We start from the raw sequence: 18656 nt of genomic DNA, 5'->3' as shown, positions 1-18656 counted from the left end.
CGTGGCATTGAATGTTATGCCCACGCATTAGAGGTAGAAGACTGCTTGTTTTGCTTTTTTAATTGCTCCTGCTATGTGTAGAATATACATGATCTTATCTGCGTTTCATTGGGAAATCTACATGCTCAACGTAGGCTGTAGGCGAGTAATCACAGTATAACAGGGATGAGTGTAGGATGGGGGATAAGAGCCATTGGACTTGTATCCTGAACTTATTGTAGTCAGTCATTTGCCTTGTGGCCTTGGAAAAGATTCTTAGTCTCTCAAGAAATTTGACAATTATCTAATGAGGATGTGGTCTAGGTGGCCAACAGTGGGGGCTTGGAGCCCCGTACTGAGAAGAAAGAGCTCTACACCGAGGCTCAGACGGGAAGAATGCTGTATTTTTGAGATACCTTCCGAGGGTTTGGAAGTGGGGAGGAGTGGCACACCTGAGCGTATTTGGACAAGATGATGCATAGCATCTCCCTCTTAGTGTTAGAATTCCGTGATTCTAGGGCCTTCTTTGAGGCTTCCTCCTCCTAGGTTGGCAAAAAGCTTCAGCAGAAAAATGTAGCTCTTAAGGGCAAGAATTCTAGAACCTTCCTGGATATGAATCCCAGCTCCTTAGCTTTGTGACCTTGGGCACAATTGTCTGTGCTTTATTTTCCTTTATCCCTGAAGGTAGAGACTGTTACCTCTTTCTTCACGGAGTGTTGTATGCACACAGAACCACTGCCCAGAACGTGGAGAGCAGTCAGTTAACGTTTGTTGAATGAATGAATGAACCCTTCTTAGACGGTAGTTAGAATTAGGTGAGTTAATATGTATAAAGCACTCAAAATAGTGCTGGCACAGAGTGTGCTCAATAAGTTTTAGGTGTTATTATAATTTATAACTTATGAGATAGAGAGGACAAGTATTTTAGATGACTTAATTTGCATTTTATCTTCCTGTTCCCAGTGCTGAAGACCTATCATGAAAAGCTAAGGCCTGAATAGTTAAGAAAGGAAGGGACTAATTTATCAATAATTTCAGAAAATCATTTTTACTTTGACATTTAATACTTTGCTAACGACGACCAGAATATTCTGGTCATAGATCAGTGATGGCACCGTGCAGTCTTGGAACACGGACTTTCCAAATCTGTTGCGGGTGGTGCTACTTTGCCGTCTCTCGCACCCACCCCACCCGTGCCCACAGATTATGGTAATACCAAGGGCATAAGTGTCTGAAGTGACCATCCGGGTTCATGACTGCAGTTTGAGGCCACACAACTTAGCAAAGTTAACTGGTCTGTACGTGAATTGCGCCTCTGACTTTGGCCTCATTAGCCCCGTGGTATTTGTGACTATTTCACTGTTCTAGATGCATCCACATCAGATACAGTTTCTTGTGTTTGCTCTTGTAAAAATAAATCAAGCTGAAAGCTGATTCCAAGATGTATTAAAAGTCTTCAGAGAGCCCATGACAGTTGCAAGAGAGTTCAGTCTTTGGAATGTCTGGACTCTTACAAAGAAAACGTAGCCAGATAAGGAAGCCCGTTCTTGGAGTGTTTTCCCTTTTCAATCAAATCCCCCAGGTCTCTCTCTGGGTCTGCTTGGCAGTCAGTCAGTCCACTTTTCCCAGGGCTATCTCCCCTGGCTGCTTCCCTCCTGCTTGTCCTATAGACAGATCGTAGTTAAGCCATCATGGGATGTTATCAGTGGGACTTCACTTTGGCAGAGACAAACTAAGTATATAAACAGATGAAGGTAGCATGGTTCCTGGCACACAGTAAACTTCTGTGTGTGTGTGTGAATGCATGTGTAATGTTAGAACTGCCCTGCTTGGAAGGGGTTTCCGAGCTCCATGGAGGTCCCTAAGGAAAAAGACAAAACCCCTGGGTTTCTGAGATTCCATCTGAAGAATCCTGGTCTTAGCCTAGGGATGGGCTTGATATCTACAGAGGAAATAGGGACAGAGCTTGTTAGGCTAGGCTGGAACCCCTTCTCCATATAATTTAGACAGATGGTCAGCCCCTGCCTTAAAAGGTTTGTGTACATACTTCTGTAAGTCCCTAATTGGTACAGCTGAGGAGCCATTTAAATATTGGAGGAATCTATCTCATTAAGTGCTCTCTCTACAGCCAGGTCCTGACTGCTCTTGGGTTCACCTATAAATAGTAATCTGGAATATTTTGGAAGCATCAAAGCCATATCCAGCTTTCCATGATTAGCTTTATTCCCAGGCCAGAAAGAAGAATGTATACTTATACCAGATAATAAGAATTATTGCTTTGCAGAAGGGCTGGTATTGCCCAGTTTCAGAAGAGAAACATTTGTGTCGTCATAATCTTTTCTTATCTTCACTTTGTTATTATATCATTAACAATCCGCATTCTTGGTTTATTTCTGTTCCTCCGTTTCCAAAATATTCAGTCTTGCTTAGCTGGTTTGTGCCTTTACTCTTGCCATTGGTAAAATATTTTATATAGTATTTTTATATTGGTTATATAGAATGGTAAATCAGCAATGCATCCTTGAAACGGTAATTAAATTTGAACTCTTCTTACTGATCTGAGATCACAGTGGTTAATTAGAGGTCACTTTTTTGTGGAAGCAAAGGAGGCAAGATCTTTTGTATTTATGTGGTAATGTGTGTAGGTTTTCCGCCTCTTTCTTGCTGGTCAGACTACTATTCTATGTTCACTTTTTCTGTGTCTTTATACAGGAAACTTTATAGATGCCTCTTAAAAATGAGAGCAAAATTCTGACCACTGGTACATGCTCTTTTGAGTACAGAGAATATGAGGGGGCTGTGTTGTGTGCATGCATGTGTGTTTGTGTATGTTCTGTGTGCAAGTGTGCAAAGTTAGGACGGTCTCTGAAGGAGGAGAAGCTAGCACACCGTGTAAAGGGGAGACACTTTCTAAGCAAGGGTTGGCAAACGCAAGGTGCCTGCTGCAGAGACAGGTGGGCGTGTTGCAGGGATAGGGTGGCTGTCCAGAAGGGGAGGGGGGTGACGGGGTCAGAATCCGGGAAGGATCAGGACAGACCAGTCTTTGTCAGCCCTGCTCCTACTGCTGGGGCTTTCCGACCATACCCCAAGGACTGAGATCCAGAATTTATGATTGTTTTTTCAAAGGGGGATACATTTAATTTTGTTCCTCACTTCTGAACTCATCTCTTTGAATTTCAGAACTTGTAATCATTAAACGATGTGGTTTTCTCTTTGAAATCATGCTCATTTTCACATGTTTGCTTCTTAAGACAAGAAGCTCTCTCTGGAGATCCGCCTTCTCCAGTTTCAAATTAAGCTTTCTCATCGCTGACCCTGAGAGACGACTTCTGAACGACATCCCAGCCGCGTCACATCTTCTTGTTACGGTGCAGCCTCTTTCCCCCTCTCCTCCAGAATTAGGTGCAACATGCTTTTTTTTTTTAAACTTCCCAGGTTTTTTTAAAAAAGAATTGAACAAAGAATTTAACCTATTTGCATAGAGGCTGGTAGATCTAACCAAGTTCAACTTTATGCCATTTTCGATGCATATGCAGCTGCCTGGAGGTTGGTTGTTTCCACTTGCTTTCAGTTCTTGCACGAAGTTAAAACTGGACCTGTGAAACCCTGAAGTGTGTTTAAGGAATTGAAGATAAACCCACAGGTTGCTATTTCTGTAGCATCTGTACGTTTTTTGTCAGGGAATTGGGTGAAGAATCACAGTTTCACTTTCCTCGTCATACCAAGAGCTTATTCCTGGCTCACAGCTTGAATCAAGTGTCGGGAAGTTAGCAGAATTGACTCTAAATCTAATACAATATTTATTAACTCACTCTCGCGGTTGAAGACTCTTGAGTTGGCCCTCTTGGCACTGAAGAAGTGTTAGGAGCTTCTCACGTCTGGAAAGGCCTAGAAGACGTCGTTCCTTAATCCCCGAAATAGCACCGGCGGCGTCTTGGTGACCAGGAACTTGCCTTGCTGTCTTGCTGGGCCAACCTGGTTTATGGGCTGCCGTGCCCTTTCCCCTTCCATTTCCGGAGTCGACTTCTACAGAATTTCATTGACGAGTTAGAACAAGACATAACTAACTGCTGAAGAGAACCCTAACCTTTATATAAGAAGCCCAAGAATTACTTAGGTTGTTTACTGTCTGACAATGAATGTTTCCGTGAACCTGCCAGATGCTGTATTTCTTTAGTCTCTGAAAAGATTCAGATATCCTATTGATGGCCCAGGTGTTCATTTTTCTTTGTTTATTCTCTACAGAGAGCTTGAGATTTTATTTTCCTCTTTTTTTTTTTTTTTTGTGTTACGCGGGCCTCTAACCGTTGCGGCCTCTTCCGCTGCGGAGCACAGGCTCCGGACGCGTAGGCTCAGCGGCCATGGCTCACAGGCCCAGCCGCTCCGCGGCATGTGGGATCTTCCCGGACCGGGGCACGAACCCGTGTCCCCCGCACCGGCAGGCGGACTCTCAACCACTGCGCCACCAGGGAAGCCCTGTTTTCCCCTGCTTAATGAATCTCCTTGTTCCCCGCCCTCCCCCGCACTTTTTCTACAAAGTGCATTTTGTGACCGTGGTTAAATTAACTAGAATTTTAAAACTATTTCTAGCCCATTTTACAAAGCAAAAGAATATGCTTAGAAAGGGGCAAAGGTGGGTTGGCACGTCGTCGAGGTAACTAGCCTTAAAGTTTCCTTTCACTTGCGCTTTAAATGTTCCCGTGGTGAAGTGTAGAACTGGACCCATGGTCTTCCTTGAGGAGCAAGAGAAATGGGTAGGAATAGCTGTCTGCATTTCACTGACTAATGAGGCTGGGCTGCCCTCTGAGGTTAGCCCAGGAGGGTGGCCAGCGGACGCCCTAGTCACTGAGGAAGGAGGGGCCTAGAATTCCATACGTGGCCTTGGCCCCCGCAAGCTCCATCTATCTTCTCGTCAGTCTGAGAATTCCCGTGTTTCAAGGAGTTCGAGAATTCCCACGTTTCAAGGATACAGAGGAAAGTACAGTGTAGGCCACTGTGTTCGTGCTCAGCAAATACATTGAACACACTGTTAGGTAGTTCAGCTTTTCTTTCCATTTTTCATTTGTTCCTGAATTTTGTTGTCCTGTTACGGTACATGTGAATCATGTATTTCAGTTATTGCGGAAACGAGGGAAGAATACATCTTAGCCTCGTACAGTTTTCAGCTTGTCATGATGCTTGTTTTATTTTTTTATTTATGTTTCTGGCAGCGCTGTGCGGCTTGCCGGATCTTAGTTCCCCGACCAGGGATCAAACCCCGCCCCCCCCTGTAGTGGAAGCGAGGAGTCGTAACCACTGGACCGCCGGGGAAGTCCCGTGACGCTTGTTTTAGATACGTGTGCTTGCCTTGTTTTCTTTTCTTTTCATGAAATGTTTACTGTGGTTAACATCTGTGTCCACTCTACGATGGGTAAATAGTAGCACAGTGAATATATGACTAGTTTGCTACTGATTTTTTTACGTGCATCTTAAAATGTCACCTTTTACTTAAATATCTAGCGAACATTTTTAAGACGACAGCTGGCTCATTAATGGATATTAGTATAGCTTTCAAAACTTCACTCAGGCAGTAAAACGATTTTTGTGTGTTTATAACTTTAACCATCGGGATTTAAATAGCAGTTTTCAACCATATGAGTCAGCGATTTAACTGGCCCATAGTAGGGAACTCTGGAAGAAAGGACATTTCGTTCCCACTTTTCCAGGCCTTTTATCGTGCTAGATCACAAGTCAGGGGCCTGACAATGAAATCCTTTTTGTATCTGGGTTTAAAAGGTTTTTAAAAGTTGAAATTAATGCTCTTTACAGTGAAGTATGTTCTGTAAGTGCCAAATAAATTTAAGCGCGAGCTTGTTGCCTCTGTTATTGCTCGTAAAGAGAGATTTACTACCCGAGATTACCCCGTTCCTGCAGTGACATCACCAACTCATGTAAGGATTACTGTCTCTGTGAAAACTGAGGGTCCCAGACTCTGGGAGCACAGATCCTGATGGCTTTAGGTGCGTAAGCTTACGGAGTGTATGGATTTGTTGGTGTGTATTCAGAGTTGGTCACAATTTTCTTGCGCGGTGTTACGTGGCTGTGATTGTGTGTTTGTAACGCTTGTTATTTCACTTAGCCAGTGTGTGTGTGGGTGTCTGCTGTGTCCTGGGCAGCCCATTAGAAACTGGGAAACCAAAAGTCAACGAGATACATCTCCTGCCCTCGTCATGATTATGACCTGACTCAGGAGAAGTAAACCAAGACTTAGAACAGGACACGACAGCTAATGTGGTCGCCATGGGCCTGGGGTATGGGTGCAGGGCCTGTGCAGTCCCTCCAAGGACATTCTTTCCAGTGTGTTGGTAGCTCAGCAGAGACCTGAGTGGTCTAGGAGAGACTTGGGGTGAAGGGGGCATTCTCGGCAGAAGGAACATCGCAAGTAAAGGGGTTCAGGTGTTACTGACCTGGGGTTCCTTCTCTCCTGATGCACTTGTAATTTATTGGATTTTCCAACTGTTAATCTGGTGGAATTCTCTGTTCCTGAAATACATTGAAAAGGCTAGATTTCAGTTAATTAGCTTGAATATATCAGCCGCCAAAATAACAGTCTTCTGTATTTTTGTTGCAGAAATGCACGTGTCATGTAAGCCCCTGACACCCTCGTGCAGGACTTTCAGCCACTGTACCTTCCCCTGGACGCTCTGCCGTCTCCTCCTTTTAAGTCGAAGAGCTTAATCTACAAGATTCCTTAAAGCGATTTTAGCTCTAATGTGCTGTCATTTCAGGGCAAAAAGTGATAAAGATGAAAAGGAGAGAGAACGCCAGTTGCCTTTCAAAGCAAAAGATGAACTTAAATATTGAGGCTTTTCTTTCCATAGGTCTTTGGACGCAGCCATGTCAAGGAGCCCTAGCTTCCGAAGGATGACTCTGCTTTTCTAAAAAACTCCTTGAAATTGAATGCTGAGTGAATTGTGTACATTTACGTATCTTGTCTTTACAGAAAACCGTGTCTGTAACTCTGTGTGTTCACTTTCCTGACTGCAGCTCCTGAGGAAAAGGCACATAGGAAATGACATCGTGACCATTGTTTTCCAAGAGCCTGGAGCACTTCCTTTTACTCCAAAAAGCATCCGGTCCCACTTTCAACATGTCTTTGTCATAGTCAAAGTGCATAATCCATGCACTGAAAATGTGTGTTACAGGTGAGTCCCTGGCGTTTCATGCTCCCAGGGTTGTTCCAACAGGACCTCATTCCCCAAAATGTCTTCCAATTAGTTTTCCAATTATTATTTCTATGCCCATAATTATCCTTTTTTTTTTCTAATTATATTTCCCACAGTCTTCACTCAGGCACTTTCTTTCTTTCTTTCTTTCTTTTCTTTTCTTTCTTTTCTTTCATTTTATTTTTGGCTGCGTTGGGTCTTGGTTGCTGCGCGCGGGCTTTCTCTAGTTGCGGCGAGCGGGGGCTACTCTTCGTTGCGGTGCGCGGGCTTCTCATTGCGGTGGCTTCTCTTGTTGTGGAGCACGGGCTCTCGGCACGCGGGCTTCAGTAGTTGTGGCACACGGGCTCAGTAGTTGTGGCTCGCGGGCTCTAGAGCACAGGCTCAGTAGTTGCGGTGCACGGGCTTAGTTGTTCTGCGGCATGTGGGATCTTCCCGGACCAGGGATCGAACCCGTGTCCCCAGCAATGGCAGGCGGATTCTTAACCACTGCGCCACCAGAGAACTCTTACACTCAGGTACTTTCTGTAAGAAATTATTGCCTTCTTCCCATTTTGAAACAGTGAAATTCCTAGCAGTTCACAGTCCTAGGTTTCACCTTTCCTCAATGTTAAAGACTTCCTCCAGTCCCTGCCAGACCATCGCTTGATTGATAGCAGCCTCAGAAGTGGAGGATCTGGCCATTTCAGTGCTTCCCTGAAAGAAGCGCATTCTGGTGGTAAAATGTTTCTTCCCGTCTAAGAGCTTGGAAACACACACACACGGTGGTGTGGTGGTGTGTCGAGATAGGGGTTTGACACTCGCTTTGGTGATTTCAAAAGGCCATCCAGGTGCCTCGGAATCCCGAGACTGACGAGGTCTGCCCTTCCTGTACCCATGCTCTTCCTTAGGAAACAGCTGTCCCCGAAGGCTCCTGCCTTGTGGGGTGTCAGTAAAAGAGCCGGTCTCTGACCTGAGTGAGAATCCAGCTCTCCTGCCCCGTCATGGTGCTTTGTAACGAGCTAGCTTATGTTTTGGAGCCTTCATTTCCTTTTCTGAAAACTGGGGATAATAGTACCCACTTCAATGTGTAGTTATGAGGAATGAATGGCAGGAATTATGCAGAACACCTGTTAGAGTTCCTGGCGCTCATCTTCAAGCAGTGGTTACCGGTTGAGCAGCCTCCCGGACCTGGATGGGGCCCAGGCCTGGGTACGTGTGAGGGGGCAGAGGGGCCTGTGAACTGCAGCCGTGCCCTCCTAGGGGCAAGGAGACTGGCCTGTGTGCTTGGTGTCGCCAGCTTGCATCCCCACCCCACGCTCTCCCCATCGGCATGGTTTTCCCCCGTGGTGATACTTGTATGCGCCTCAGTTCAAGACCCCTGGCCTGAATGCTCAGAACGACTTTTTATTGAAAAAAAAAAAAAAAGTGATATTTGAAAAAAGCACATCTAGTCTGTATAAACGGTACGTTTAAAACCGGTGACGTTGGTGCAAACATGCTCAGTCGGCTTATTCTTCTGGGATCTCCCCTGATGAATGGTAATTATGCAGAGTAATCTTAAATGAGCCTTCCTAATGGATTGGAAACATAAGCCTAGGGCTTTATTGTATTTGGTGTTATTGTAGAGGCTGCTATTCTTAGGTCAAATCAAGTATTTTTAATTACTTTCTATCTTTAGTTTATGCTTCTATCATGAGGTGGTTGATTAGCACAAAAAATCTTAAGGATAAATAATACCTCTTTATTTTTATCTCTTTTAGGTTTTCTGTGTTTAATTAAATGACCGGGGAGGGATGCTTTTGATATAGATCTTACCTATCAACAAAGTGGCTTGCATTATGTTTCCTGTGGTAGAAACCAGCTTGTACAGATGGTTCAAAGATGGGGTCATTGCCTTTGCAGATACCACGTTGCCATCACTAAATTATCATTTACTAATGAGATTCAAATGTAAAGCAGTGGAGTGCCTCTAGGTTTTGGAAGTGCCTCATAAACATTCATAATGATCACACTTACCACCTCATGAGTGTCCTTCAAAGAATCAATTGTAATCTTCTGGAAAACTAGTCAAATCGATTCCATGACATTTTTATGAAGATGTGTTTACTCTGTCACAGGGAATAAGGTTACAGTGCCCAGGTTTTCCAGAAACACCTCATAGGTCTGTTTCCTATGATTTCCTCAAAACATACCAGTCACAAAATAAATTCATTAAAATAATTTCCAAGGAAATGATAAAATATAGTCCAGGTCTGCTGTTTTCTAGGTTGCTCCGTCTGAATCACGGGCGCGTTTTATAGAAGGCTGGGTTGGCCGCACACACTCCTGTGACCCCCGTGCGTCGTTCGTCCCGTGAGCTTTGCACAGGCGCTGAGTGGCAGTGAGTTCTGGCGGATCACGACCTGTAGTACCACGTAGCTCAGAGGCATGGTCCAGGCAGACTGCTGGGGCGAGATGCCCTCCTCTGATAAAAGCGTGCTGCTAACCAGGGCACGCGTCTGGAGTGCGAAAGAGCAGGCTCCCACCTTCCAGAGAAGTCCGAGGCGTGCCCCCTGGATACAGCAGGGCTCTCTCTCGGTGATGCTGGGGCCAGTTGAACCTAGAAAGAAATAATGGGGCAACATCCACAAAGCTCCATGTTATGTAATTTTAGCCTAAAATCATTAAAAAGCAAACTTAACTGATTACCTGTTTCTTTATGCGAGATTCTTTCACTTCAATGGTTGTAGCCATTGTAGAGCTAACTCTGAGGGATTTATGTGTTTGTGTGCTTTTCAAGATAAACTCTTTGCAAAATGCATCCTTTAATAACTGAATGAGTAAACGTCTTGCTGTGTGGAGGCTTAGTAGCTAACTGTCACTTAAAAGGGAAGTAGCATCTATATAAAACGATGACTTCCATTTTAGAAAACTTACTATGTGTCCCCTTCTTACAAGCATTAGATGGTAATGTTAAATCGACGATGAAAACGATAATTGTTTGTGGCAATTGTAGTCATGCTAACAGTTGAGTTAATAATAGCTTAGCATATGCATTATTTTGTTTAATCCTCATAGCGTGCTTTTGAGGATGGTACTGTTTTAACCCCCGTTTCACAGACGAGGCACTGAGGGATTAAGTAACTCAGAGTCCCTCAGAAAGTGGTGGAGCTGGACTCCTACGAGGAGCACCGGATCCTGGAATCTGCTGTACCCCACGTTGCTTTCCTAAAACCCTTTAACTGGCACGTGAAGGAAGGCTCTTCTTTGTACCGTTGCCCTCAGTGGAGGGGTCTTATGTCTAAATCATCAGTAAATGCTATCAAGTTATTTGGGTAAAATAAGAAATTCTAAAACATACTCTTGTTTCCACCCACTGGGAATTATCCCGGTCTGGCAAAAGAATATTCCATCTTAACTCTGCTTGAAAGCATTACGGACTATATAAGCTTTTGTAACCAGGGGTTTCTAATTGATCCCCATTCTCAGACTATCATGGTGATCATGGGCTAGTAATAGTAGTAATAGTGATCATAGCAACAGCTGTGCCTGGATTCTGCTTCTTTTTTGGTACCACTTTGATCTGAGATACATAGGATAGTGGTTTATCGAGCCACACTGCACCATACACTGTAGTGGAGGTGTCCAGTTAGACATTTGGCTTAATAATTTGGGACAAGAAGAATCGCCCTGTTAACAGATGTCTCTCTCTGCCCACTCTGGAGCTCCACAGTGAGAGCCGTCTTGGAACACATTTAGATATAAAAAGTTCGCCCTGATGCTTCGGCTTAAGTGCATCCACAGACAGTAGCTTGAGATCCACAGAGCTAAGTGCAAAAAGTAATCCTGTAAGGTGTTAGATGGGATTTGACCTCCTCAGCGTTCCATGGGTAAAATACTTCCAGGAACCTGTGCCCATCACTGGAAGAGAAAACCATGTTTAGGAGAGGTGATCACATGAGCTGATTATGGCCAGTGTCGGGAGGGCAGGGTCCAGTGCACTGAGAGGCCACTTGAGCTGGTTGATCGTTCTGGTGGGGAAGCAACAGGTGTGGCTACACTACCCACAGTCCAGACATGTAGCTTTGGGACAGCTCTCTACGAAATAACGCCTGAGGACAAGTTAATTCCTACTCAGTCTAGAAGGTTATTCCTAAGGATGGTAGTGAGGGGAAGACGGGTCATATATGGTGTCAGCCCCTCGGCCATTTGAAACCTCCACGATGTTCCTAGGACCTTCCTTGAGGACATGAGTCAAGTCCCCCCACCTCCCTCTCTGGTTCAGCGCCTTTACTACCATGCATGTGAGTGAGTTTGGTCTTCTGTCCCAAAGGGAAGCAGTCCTTCCCTCCCTTTTCACGCCAGCTAAGGCCCCGCCCAGACCCTCTTCCATCGTATAGCTCTCTCCCCGGAAATGATGAACGCCGCGGAAGGGTGTGCAGGTTACAGCAAAGGGGAGGGATCCCTGGGGACTGTGACCTATTTGGAGTCTAACCAGCCACATTCCAGAAAAGGAATTCACACCTAATGTTTTCATTCCTGAATCACCTCTTTCAGGATTTTCTACCATGAAGAAGATGAAACGTAGGTTGCTTCCTTTGTTTATCCCAACACAGAAAATACCAGCCTGGGCAGATGTGGGGTTGGTTCCCATTCTTGGTCTGCAGTAGCTGCTCAGTAACTGGGGCGTGCTGTGGGGTTCATTCATTCACTCACTCCAGTCCTTCACCTGCTCATTCATTAATTCACTCTTATTTCAAAAAGGATTTGAGACAGCGAAAGCTTCTGTCTGATACAGGGGAGAGCATTATTGGTTTTGCCATATTAAGATGGTTATTGCCGTCACTATACATTTGACCTTTTCAGTCTCTGGAATCTCTTAAAACTTTGCTCCTATAAAATCTTCATTTAGATTTTCAAAACGTGATCAAGTGAGCATTTCCTTAAAAAAAGTGACATTCAAAACTTTGGGCCCTGTAAGCATGATCACTGTGTCCAATAGCAGTGAGATCGCGAATAGCCGGCTGGGCTAACGGCACTGCTGTTGAAAGTGTCGCTGCCTCTCAGTGGTGACCAGCCACAGAGCACCAGCCTGGCTACAGATCCCTCATCCCTACCTTAGTCCGCTTGCACAGCCGTGACTAGGACCACAGACCCGGTGGTTTAAACAACAGACACTTACTTCTCACAGTTCCGGAGGCTGGAAGTCCAAGATCAGGGGGTTGGCAGGTTTGGTTTTTCCTGAGGCCTCTCTCCTTGGCCTACAGATTAACTGCTGTGTCCTCACATGGTCTCTCCTCTGTGTGTGTGCATCCTTGGTATCTTCCTGTGTGTCCAGGTTTCCTTCTGTAAGGACACCTGTTAGACTGGATTAAGGCCCACCCTAATGGCCTCATTTTGACTTAATCATCTCTTGAAAGACCTGATCTCCAAACACAGCCACATTCCCAGGTACTGGGGTTTTGGACTTCAGCATACAAATTTTGGAGGGACACTACTCAGCCCCTAACACCCCCTCAACTACTAAGTTTGAAAAGTTTTGCTAAAAACAAAGAAAAACTTGATACCCAGAAATGAGCATACCAAGAGACTACAAAGTAGCTGGCTTCAGTCGAAAGTGTGGGTGTATGTCACATTTCTGAAGCTAACTATTACGGCCTCACAATTCATCTTGTTTCTTCTTTTCCTCCCTCAGTGTTGGAGTTTCTAGATCAAAAGATGTGCCACCATTTGGTCCACCAATTCCCAAAGGCGTAACTTTCCCAAAGTCAGCAGTATTCCGGGACTTCCTTTTAGCGAAAGTAATCAATGCAGAAAACGCAGCCCACAAATCAGAGAAGTTTCGAGCGATGGCCACTCGGACGAGGCAGGAGTACTTGAAGGACCTGGCGGAGAACTTTGTCACAACCGCCACCGTGGATACGTCCGCGAAATTCAGCTTCATTACCCTGGGTGCCAAGAAGAAGGAGAAAGTAAAGCCCAGGAAGGATGCCCACCTCTTCAGCGTCGGCGCGATCACGTGGCACGTTGTGGCGCGGGACTTTGGCCAGTCCTCGGACATTGAGTGTCTCCTTGGGATTTCCAACGAGTTCATAATGCTGATCGAGAAGGATTCCAAGAACGTGGTCTTTAACTGTTCCTGCAGGGATGTCATTGGGTGGACATCTGGGTTAGTGAGTATCAAAGTGTTTTACGAACGAGGAGAATGCATCCTTCTGTCCTCGGTGGACAACTGTGCCGAAGACGTCAGGGAAATTGTCCAGCGATTGGGGGTAAGTACAGGTTTCTGTTTATCCACCATCCTTAGCTCTGCAATCCCAGATTCGTAGTAGCTTCTGCTGTGGAACTTCCTCCCCAGTTACATCACCTAGGAAGTGAATTACTATTTCTTAGGGGTAGAGTTTGATTTAATTTTTTTTTTAATTTTTAAATTTTTATTTTATATTGGAGTATAGTTGATTAACAGTGTTGTGTTATAGGGTTTGATTTTCAATGCTGTGTCCTTTAGAGCTGTTGCTGAATCCATGAATGGTGGCGAAACACCCATTACAAATTGATTGGAAAGGAAAAGTGAAGCCAACTTTCCAAAGGGAACATCGGGATATATTTTCATAGTGTTTCAAGGAAGGACAAGAATTTACTAGATATTATGTCTGTTTGTAGAGGCTGGCACGACAGTACCTTCCCGGGGGGAAATTAATAGGCACAGAATCACCGTTGACCATACTGATGGTCAGAGTAAGCCCTCTTCGCTGTTTCACCTCTGCGTACTTACACAACAGGTATTTTTGTTTAGTCTGCCAGATTAAATATGTTAGTAATCTTGCAGCCAGTCTCTTACAGAGGTTTTATAGAATTACCCGTTAAGTTAGAAAGACTTGAAGAAAAAAGTCATAAAAAAGATTGTTATTTGCAGTACAAAACCATGATGTCCGTGGTATTTAACAGTTGTATTTCTACTTCATATTTTAACAAAGGAAGATACAGATTTTAGTTTGAGCATATACAATAGAATTTTAAGAATAAATGAAATATAAGAACAAAATGTGCTTTGACGAAAGAATTTTTCATGTGTGAATCTTCCCCCAAGGGGATGGATATTTCATTAATTAGAGACGATTTAGTCGGTTATGGATCATGAGAAAAAGAGAAATTATACCCATTTCCTGCCCCCTTTCCTCCCACCAAATATAAACCTTTTATTATTCCAGACCACGTAGATGAGACAATGCAATCATGTCAGTGTCTGCTGGTCTTGGAGAAATAATGTCATTATTTGCAGACGCTCTTTACAGGAAAGGGCCTCAGTGTGTTCAACAGTATTGAGGGCGTATGTGTGCAAGCTGAGATGTGATTCAGGGATGATTAAGTGTGTGATCAGTTTACGTATCTGGAGAATTGAGTTATCTTGTGAGTGTCAGGGCACACTGTGCTTTTAGTAATACTGCAAATACGTCTTTTTAGGAGACCTACTGAGTCATCATAATTTGTGCTCCGGAAAATACAACATAAACACACCCCCTTCACCAACCACCAAAATGCACGTCCCGTAGGTTCTGACACATTCACTGTTCTGTGGACCCCATTCTACCATTTTCCTAGAAAAATGACTATATTGCTAATGTGACTAAGGTGCCGGATAATCTGGAATATATTTGAGGAAGTATATTCTGTATCTCGGATGACTTGTAACAGGAGATGGTGGAAACAAACCAACCCAAAGACTGTTGGGGGGTTAGAACAAAAGGCTGGTGCAGGACAGGAGCAACAGAAATGGAAAGGAAGAGGATGAAGCTGTCGTAGTGGAGAGATGGGGAAGGGGTGCTACTGGGCAGATGGTGAACTCTGCATTTTCTAGTGGTGGGAAGTGAAATCAAAGGTGTCTGCTATGCAGGTAAAGACACAGGTGGGGAATAAGAGCTCCCACCTAGGGCTTCCCTGGTGGCGCAGTGGTTGAGAGTCCGCCTGCCGATGCAGGGGACGCGGGTTCGTGCCCCGGTCCGGGAAGATCCCACATGCCACGCATGGCTGCTGAGCCTGCGCGTCCGGGGCCTGTGCTCCGCAACGGGAGAGGCCACAACAGTGAGCGGCCCGCGTACCGCAAAAAGGCTTGGTTGAATGCTCTCCTGTTGCCAAGAAATCGCAAAAAGTAGGGGACGTGGCAGGTGGTTGGAAGAAATAAGAGCAAGAGACAGAACAGGTAGGACTCGGAAAAACCTTTCACTCTTCAATCTGATATATGGATGTTAAATTTCAGCTGAAAATTGCATCCATATTGGAGAGAAGGCTGGGCACATGTCAGATGTAGTCTTTTGGTCAGAGAGCTTCGTTGAAACAAAGCTGAAAAAGAAGTGAAGGACAAATTTATTCAGGTTGTATATATTACAAAAGTGCCTTTTCAACAATTTTAAATTAGTTCAGTTCGTAACTTTGGAAACTTCAGTCTTTCAAAACTTCACCACTGAGACCAGCAATCCCTTTCCCCATTTTCCTAAGCCCCAAGCTGTCATGTGTGCCTGATTAGCAGGGTGGGCGCCGTGGCGGTAATAACCACGGTAACGTCCGCCACACCAGTGATAACCATGAACCAGCCCCGGTCCCACAGCTGTACTTACAGTCATAGGTCTTCTTAAATAGGAATCTGTGTATTCAGAGCGTGTTTCATGGAAATGAAGCATTTATGAAAACTGAAACTCTGTGCTTTGGGGGATACGGGTATGATACCTCGCAACTTCCAGCTGCCCACAAGTAAGTGATGTCGTGGTCATCAAATGATATTCTCAATGAGCCCATGTTTTTCTTTCAGTGCATGTGGGCTATTCTCATTAAGCACTTCTGAGGGTGGCATTAACTAATTATTGGTGCTTTAGTTCACTGAGTGGGATGCTTGTCTACAGACACCAAGGAGGCCAGCTGACTGGCCACATTTGATCTGAATGGTCCTTAGCACCCAAGCAAGCAAGGGCAGGCAAGGGCAGGCTGTCCCCAGGAGAGGGATCCTAGGGGCTAGAACAGGATGTCCGCAGGCCTGGTGCACAGAGAGCACTTAAGGTTTTCCTGACAGTCTGACTTCCTGCTGCTGCCCATCCTGTGGGCAGGGCGCTAACTGTTAGCTTGGAAGGGCTTTGGGCCATTTTTTTCTCCACCGTTTGTATATGGCACACTTTGCATATCCATTCAACCGTCCATGGACACTTGAGTTAATTCCACCTTTTGACTATTGTAAATAACGCTGCTAAGAATGTGGGTGTACAAATACCTGGGTGTACCTCTTTGAGACCCCGCTTTAAATTCTGTTGGGTATATACCCAGAAGTAGAATTGCTGAGTCTCATGGTAATTCCATTTTAATTTTTTGAGGAACTGCCATGCTGCTTTCCATAGCTGCTGCACCATTGGGCCATTTTTTTAAGTTGACTAAAATTGTCTAACAGGGAATTCCCTGGCTCTCCAGTGGTTAGGACTCGGCGCTCTCACTGGCAGGGGCCCGGGTTCCATCCCTGGTCGGGGAACTAAGATTCCACAAGCCACACCATACGGCCAAAAAAAAAAAAAAAAAATTGTCTAATAGGTTTTATTGCTTGATGGGTGAAAGGCTTCACATGTTTTCAGTTGCTTCAGTCCATCTGGAACAATGGAATTTATATGCTTAAGAGCCAAGTTAGGTGACGTAGAAAGGAGAGGGGGGAGTTATCAGAGCCCGTCTTAATCTCACAGGCTCTGTGTCAGTGGCTTCTAGGAAAAAGCAGGACACCTGTACCTGGTTTGCCTTTGAAGAATGAAACCTTTGTTTTACTTTTGTTATTTTCATTGCGCCTGATGCCAGGGGTAATTACGGTAAAGTCTGGATTGAACCGTGTCCTTGTCTTGTCATCTTGTCGCTGGGATGTGTGCCCCCCCCGCAGTGCCACCCCTCACGGTCCCCTTCCCCCTTAGATCGTGACCAGGGGCTGCGAGACTGTGGAAATGACCCTGAGGAGGAACGGGCTCGGCCAGCTGGGCTTCCACGTGAACTTCGAAGGAATCGTCGCAGACGTGGAACCTTTCGGTTTTGCGTGGAAGGCCGGCCTTCGTCAGGGCAGCCGCCTCGTGGAGATCTGCAAGGTGGCCGTGGCCACGCTGACGCACGAGCAGATGATCGACCTTCTCCGGACCTCGGTGACTGTGAAGGTAGCCATCATCCAGCCCCACGACGACGGCTCGCCTCGGAGGTAGGCTCTCATCCGCGCTCGCTCCTTCTTGGCCTCTGTGGCAGGTGCTATCCTGCAAGGTCCTCAGAAAGTGTGGTCACGTGCACCTTCCACCTAAGTGGTCTGGATGTCAACCATTCGGGCAACTTCAGAGAGCTTTAAAAAAGTCATTAGTATATAATAAGTGATAAACTGTCATTTTCTAAGCATTTTGTTGGGACGTTGAAGTCATTGGTTAACAGGATATTTAAGAGATCTCATTGATTTAGGATATCGATGTGTGGAGGAATATTGGGACATCAGATACACTGTTTGGTGACCACTGCATTCTGGTTGAACTGGTCCAGGGCATTCTCAAAAGCTGTCATGGGACACCTAGGAAAAGAAGTGGCTGGACTTGGAAAGCTCAGAGCGGATGGGTGGGGGCTAGGGACAAGAATGGGATTAGAAAGTGATACCATTCCATTGTCAATAGAAAGTTCTCATGCTCAATATCAAGGAAGCATTAGGCCAAGGGGAGAAAAAACTCTCACTAAGAACAAGCCACCCACCTGGCCTTGGCCCCTGTTGTGCAGCAGTGTCTATAGTGGTATCTGGAGTGCATTTTCTGTGCCTCTGTCTCAAATGCAGTTCCCTGCTGGCTGGCCAAGAGCCCTGGCTTTGGAGGGATGAAGCATGCTTGCAATCCAGACGTTAGCTGTGTGATCTTGGGTGGGTCACATGCTCTCTCTAAGCGTCCCTTAGTATCTGTAAGATGGCATTACAATATTGCCTACCTCGTACTCTGTGATGAAGATTAAATAAGGCAATAATGTGTAAGGCACTTAACACCTTCTGGCGTGATCAACACCTTACTCATTTTAGTTAAAAGGAAAATAAACTAAAACTTTAGGATAGTCATTTGAATTTTTTCATGCTGTAAAAGAAATCCTTACTCAAAGATAGCAGGGTGACTGTGCCCACTTTCTGATCTGCTGTAGTAACTCAGGTCACTCTTTCTACCCTGTCCGTCTCCTTTGCCCATCCTCCAAACCAGCACTGTCCAGTCGCACTTTCTCTGATGACATGTTCCATATCTGTACCACCCAAACAGTGGCCACTAGCCACATGGGTAGCACACACTTGAAATGTGACTAGTGTGACTGAGGAAAAGGAGTTTTCATTTTAACTAACGAATTAAGATTCAGTTAGCCACATCTGGCTCGTGGCTGCCATATTGGATAGAGGAGCTCTAAACCATGGTCTTTTTTAGAAAACAAACCAATGGTATACCACCTTCCTCTCTGGTTAATGTGCAAAATTTTGCAAAAGTGTGTTTCTATTGG

At 45.1% G+C, this 18656-nt stretch overlaps 1 protein-coding gene across 14 annotated transcripts in view; it reads left to right on the top strand.

Annotated features, from left to right (window-relative positions):
* Positions 1 to 18656, top strand: part of SIPA1L2 (signal induced proliferation associated 1 like 2) — a 220274-nt gene that overhangs the window by 147870 nt on the left and 53748 nt on the right. For all 14 annotated transcript variants that reach the window (XM_089897410.1, XM_089897418.1, XM_030763503.2 and 11 more), the window contains exons 7-9: positions 7006 to 7163; positions 12838 to 13414; positions 17078 to 17352. In XM_089897410.1, coding sequence (XP_089753536.1) covers positions 7006 to 7163; positions 12838 to 13414; positions 17078 to 17352 — 1010 coding nt within the window. The remainder of the gene's footprint in view (positions 1 to 7005; positions 7164 to 12837; positions 13415 to 17077; positions 17353 to 18656) is intronic.

The sequence above is a fragment of the Delphinapterus leucas genome, chromosome 16, assembly GCF_059928025.1.
Source record: "Delphinapterus leucas isolate spDelLeu-1000000601 "Yukka" chromosome 16, BTC_Dleu_Yukka2, whole genome shotgun sequence".
Taxonomy (NCBI): Eukaryota; Metazoa; Chordata; class Mammalia; order Artiodactyla; family Monodontidae; genus Delphinapterus; species Delphinapterus leucas.
The sequence above is the reverse complement of the archived record's forward strand: the minus strand, read 5'-3'. Positions and strand labels throughout refer to the sequence as shown.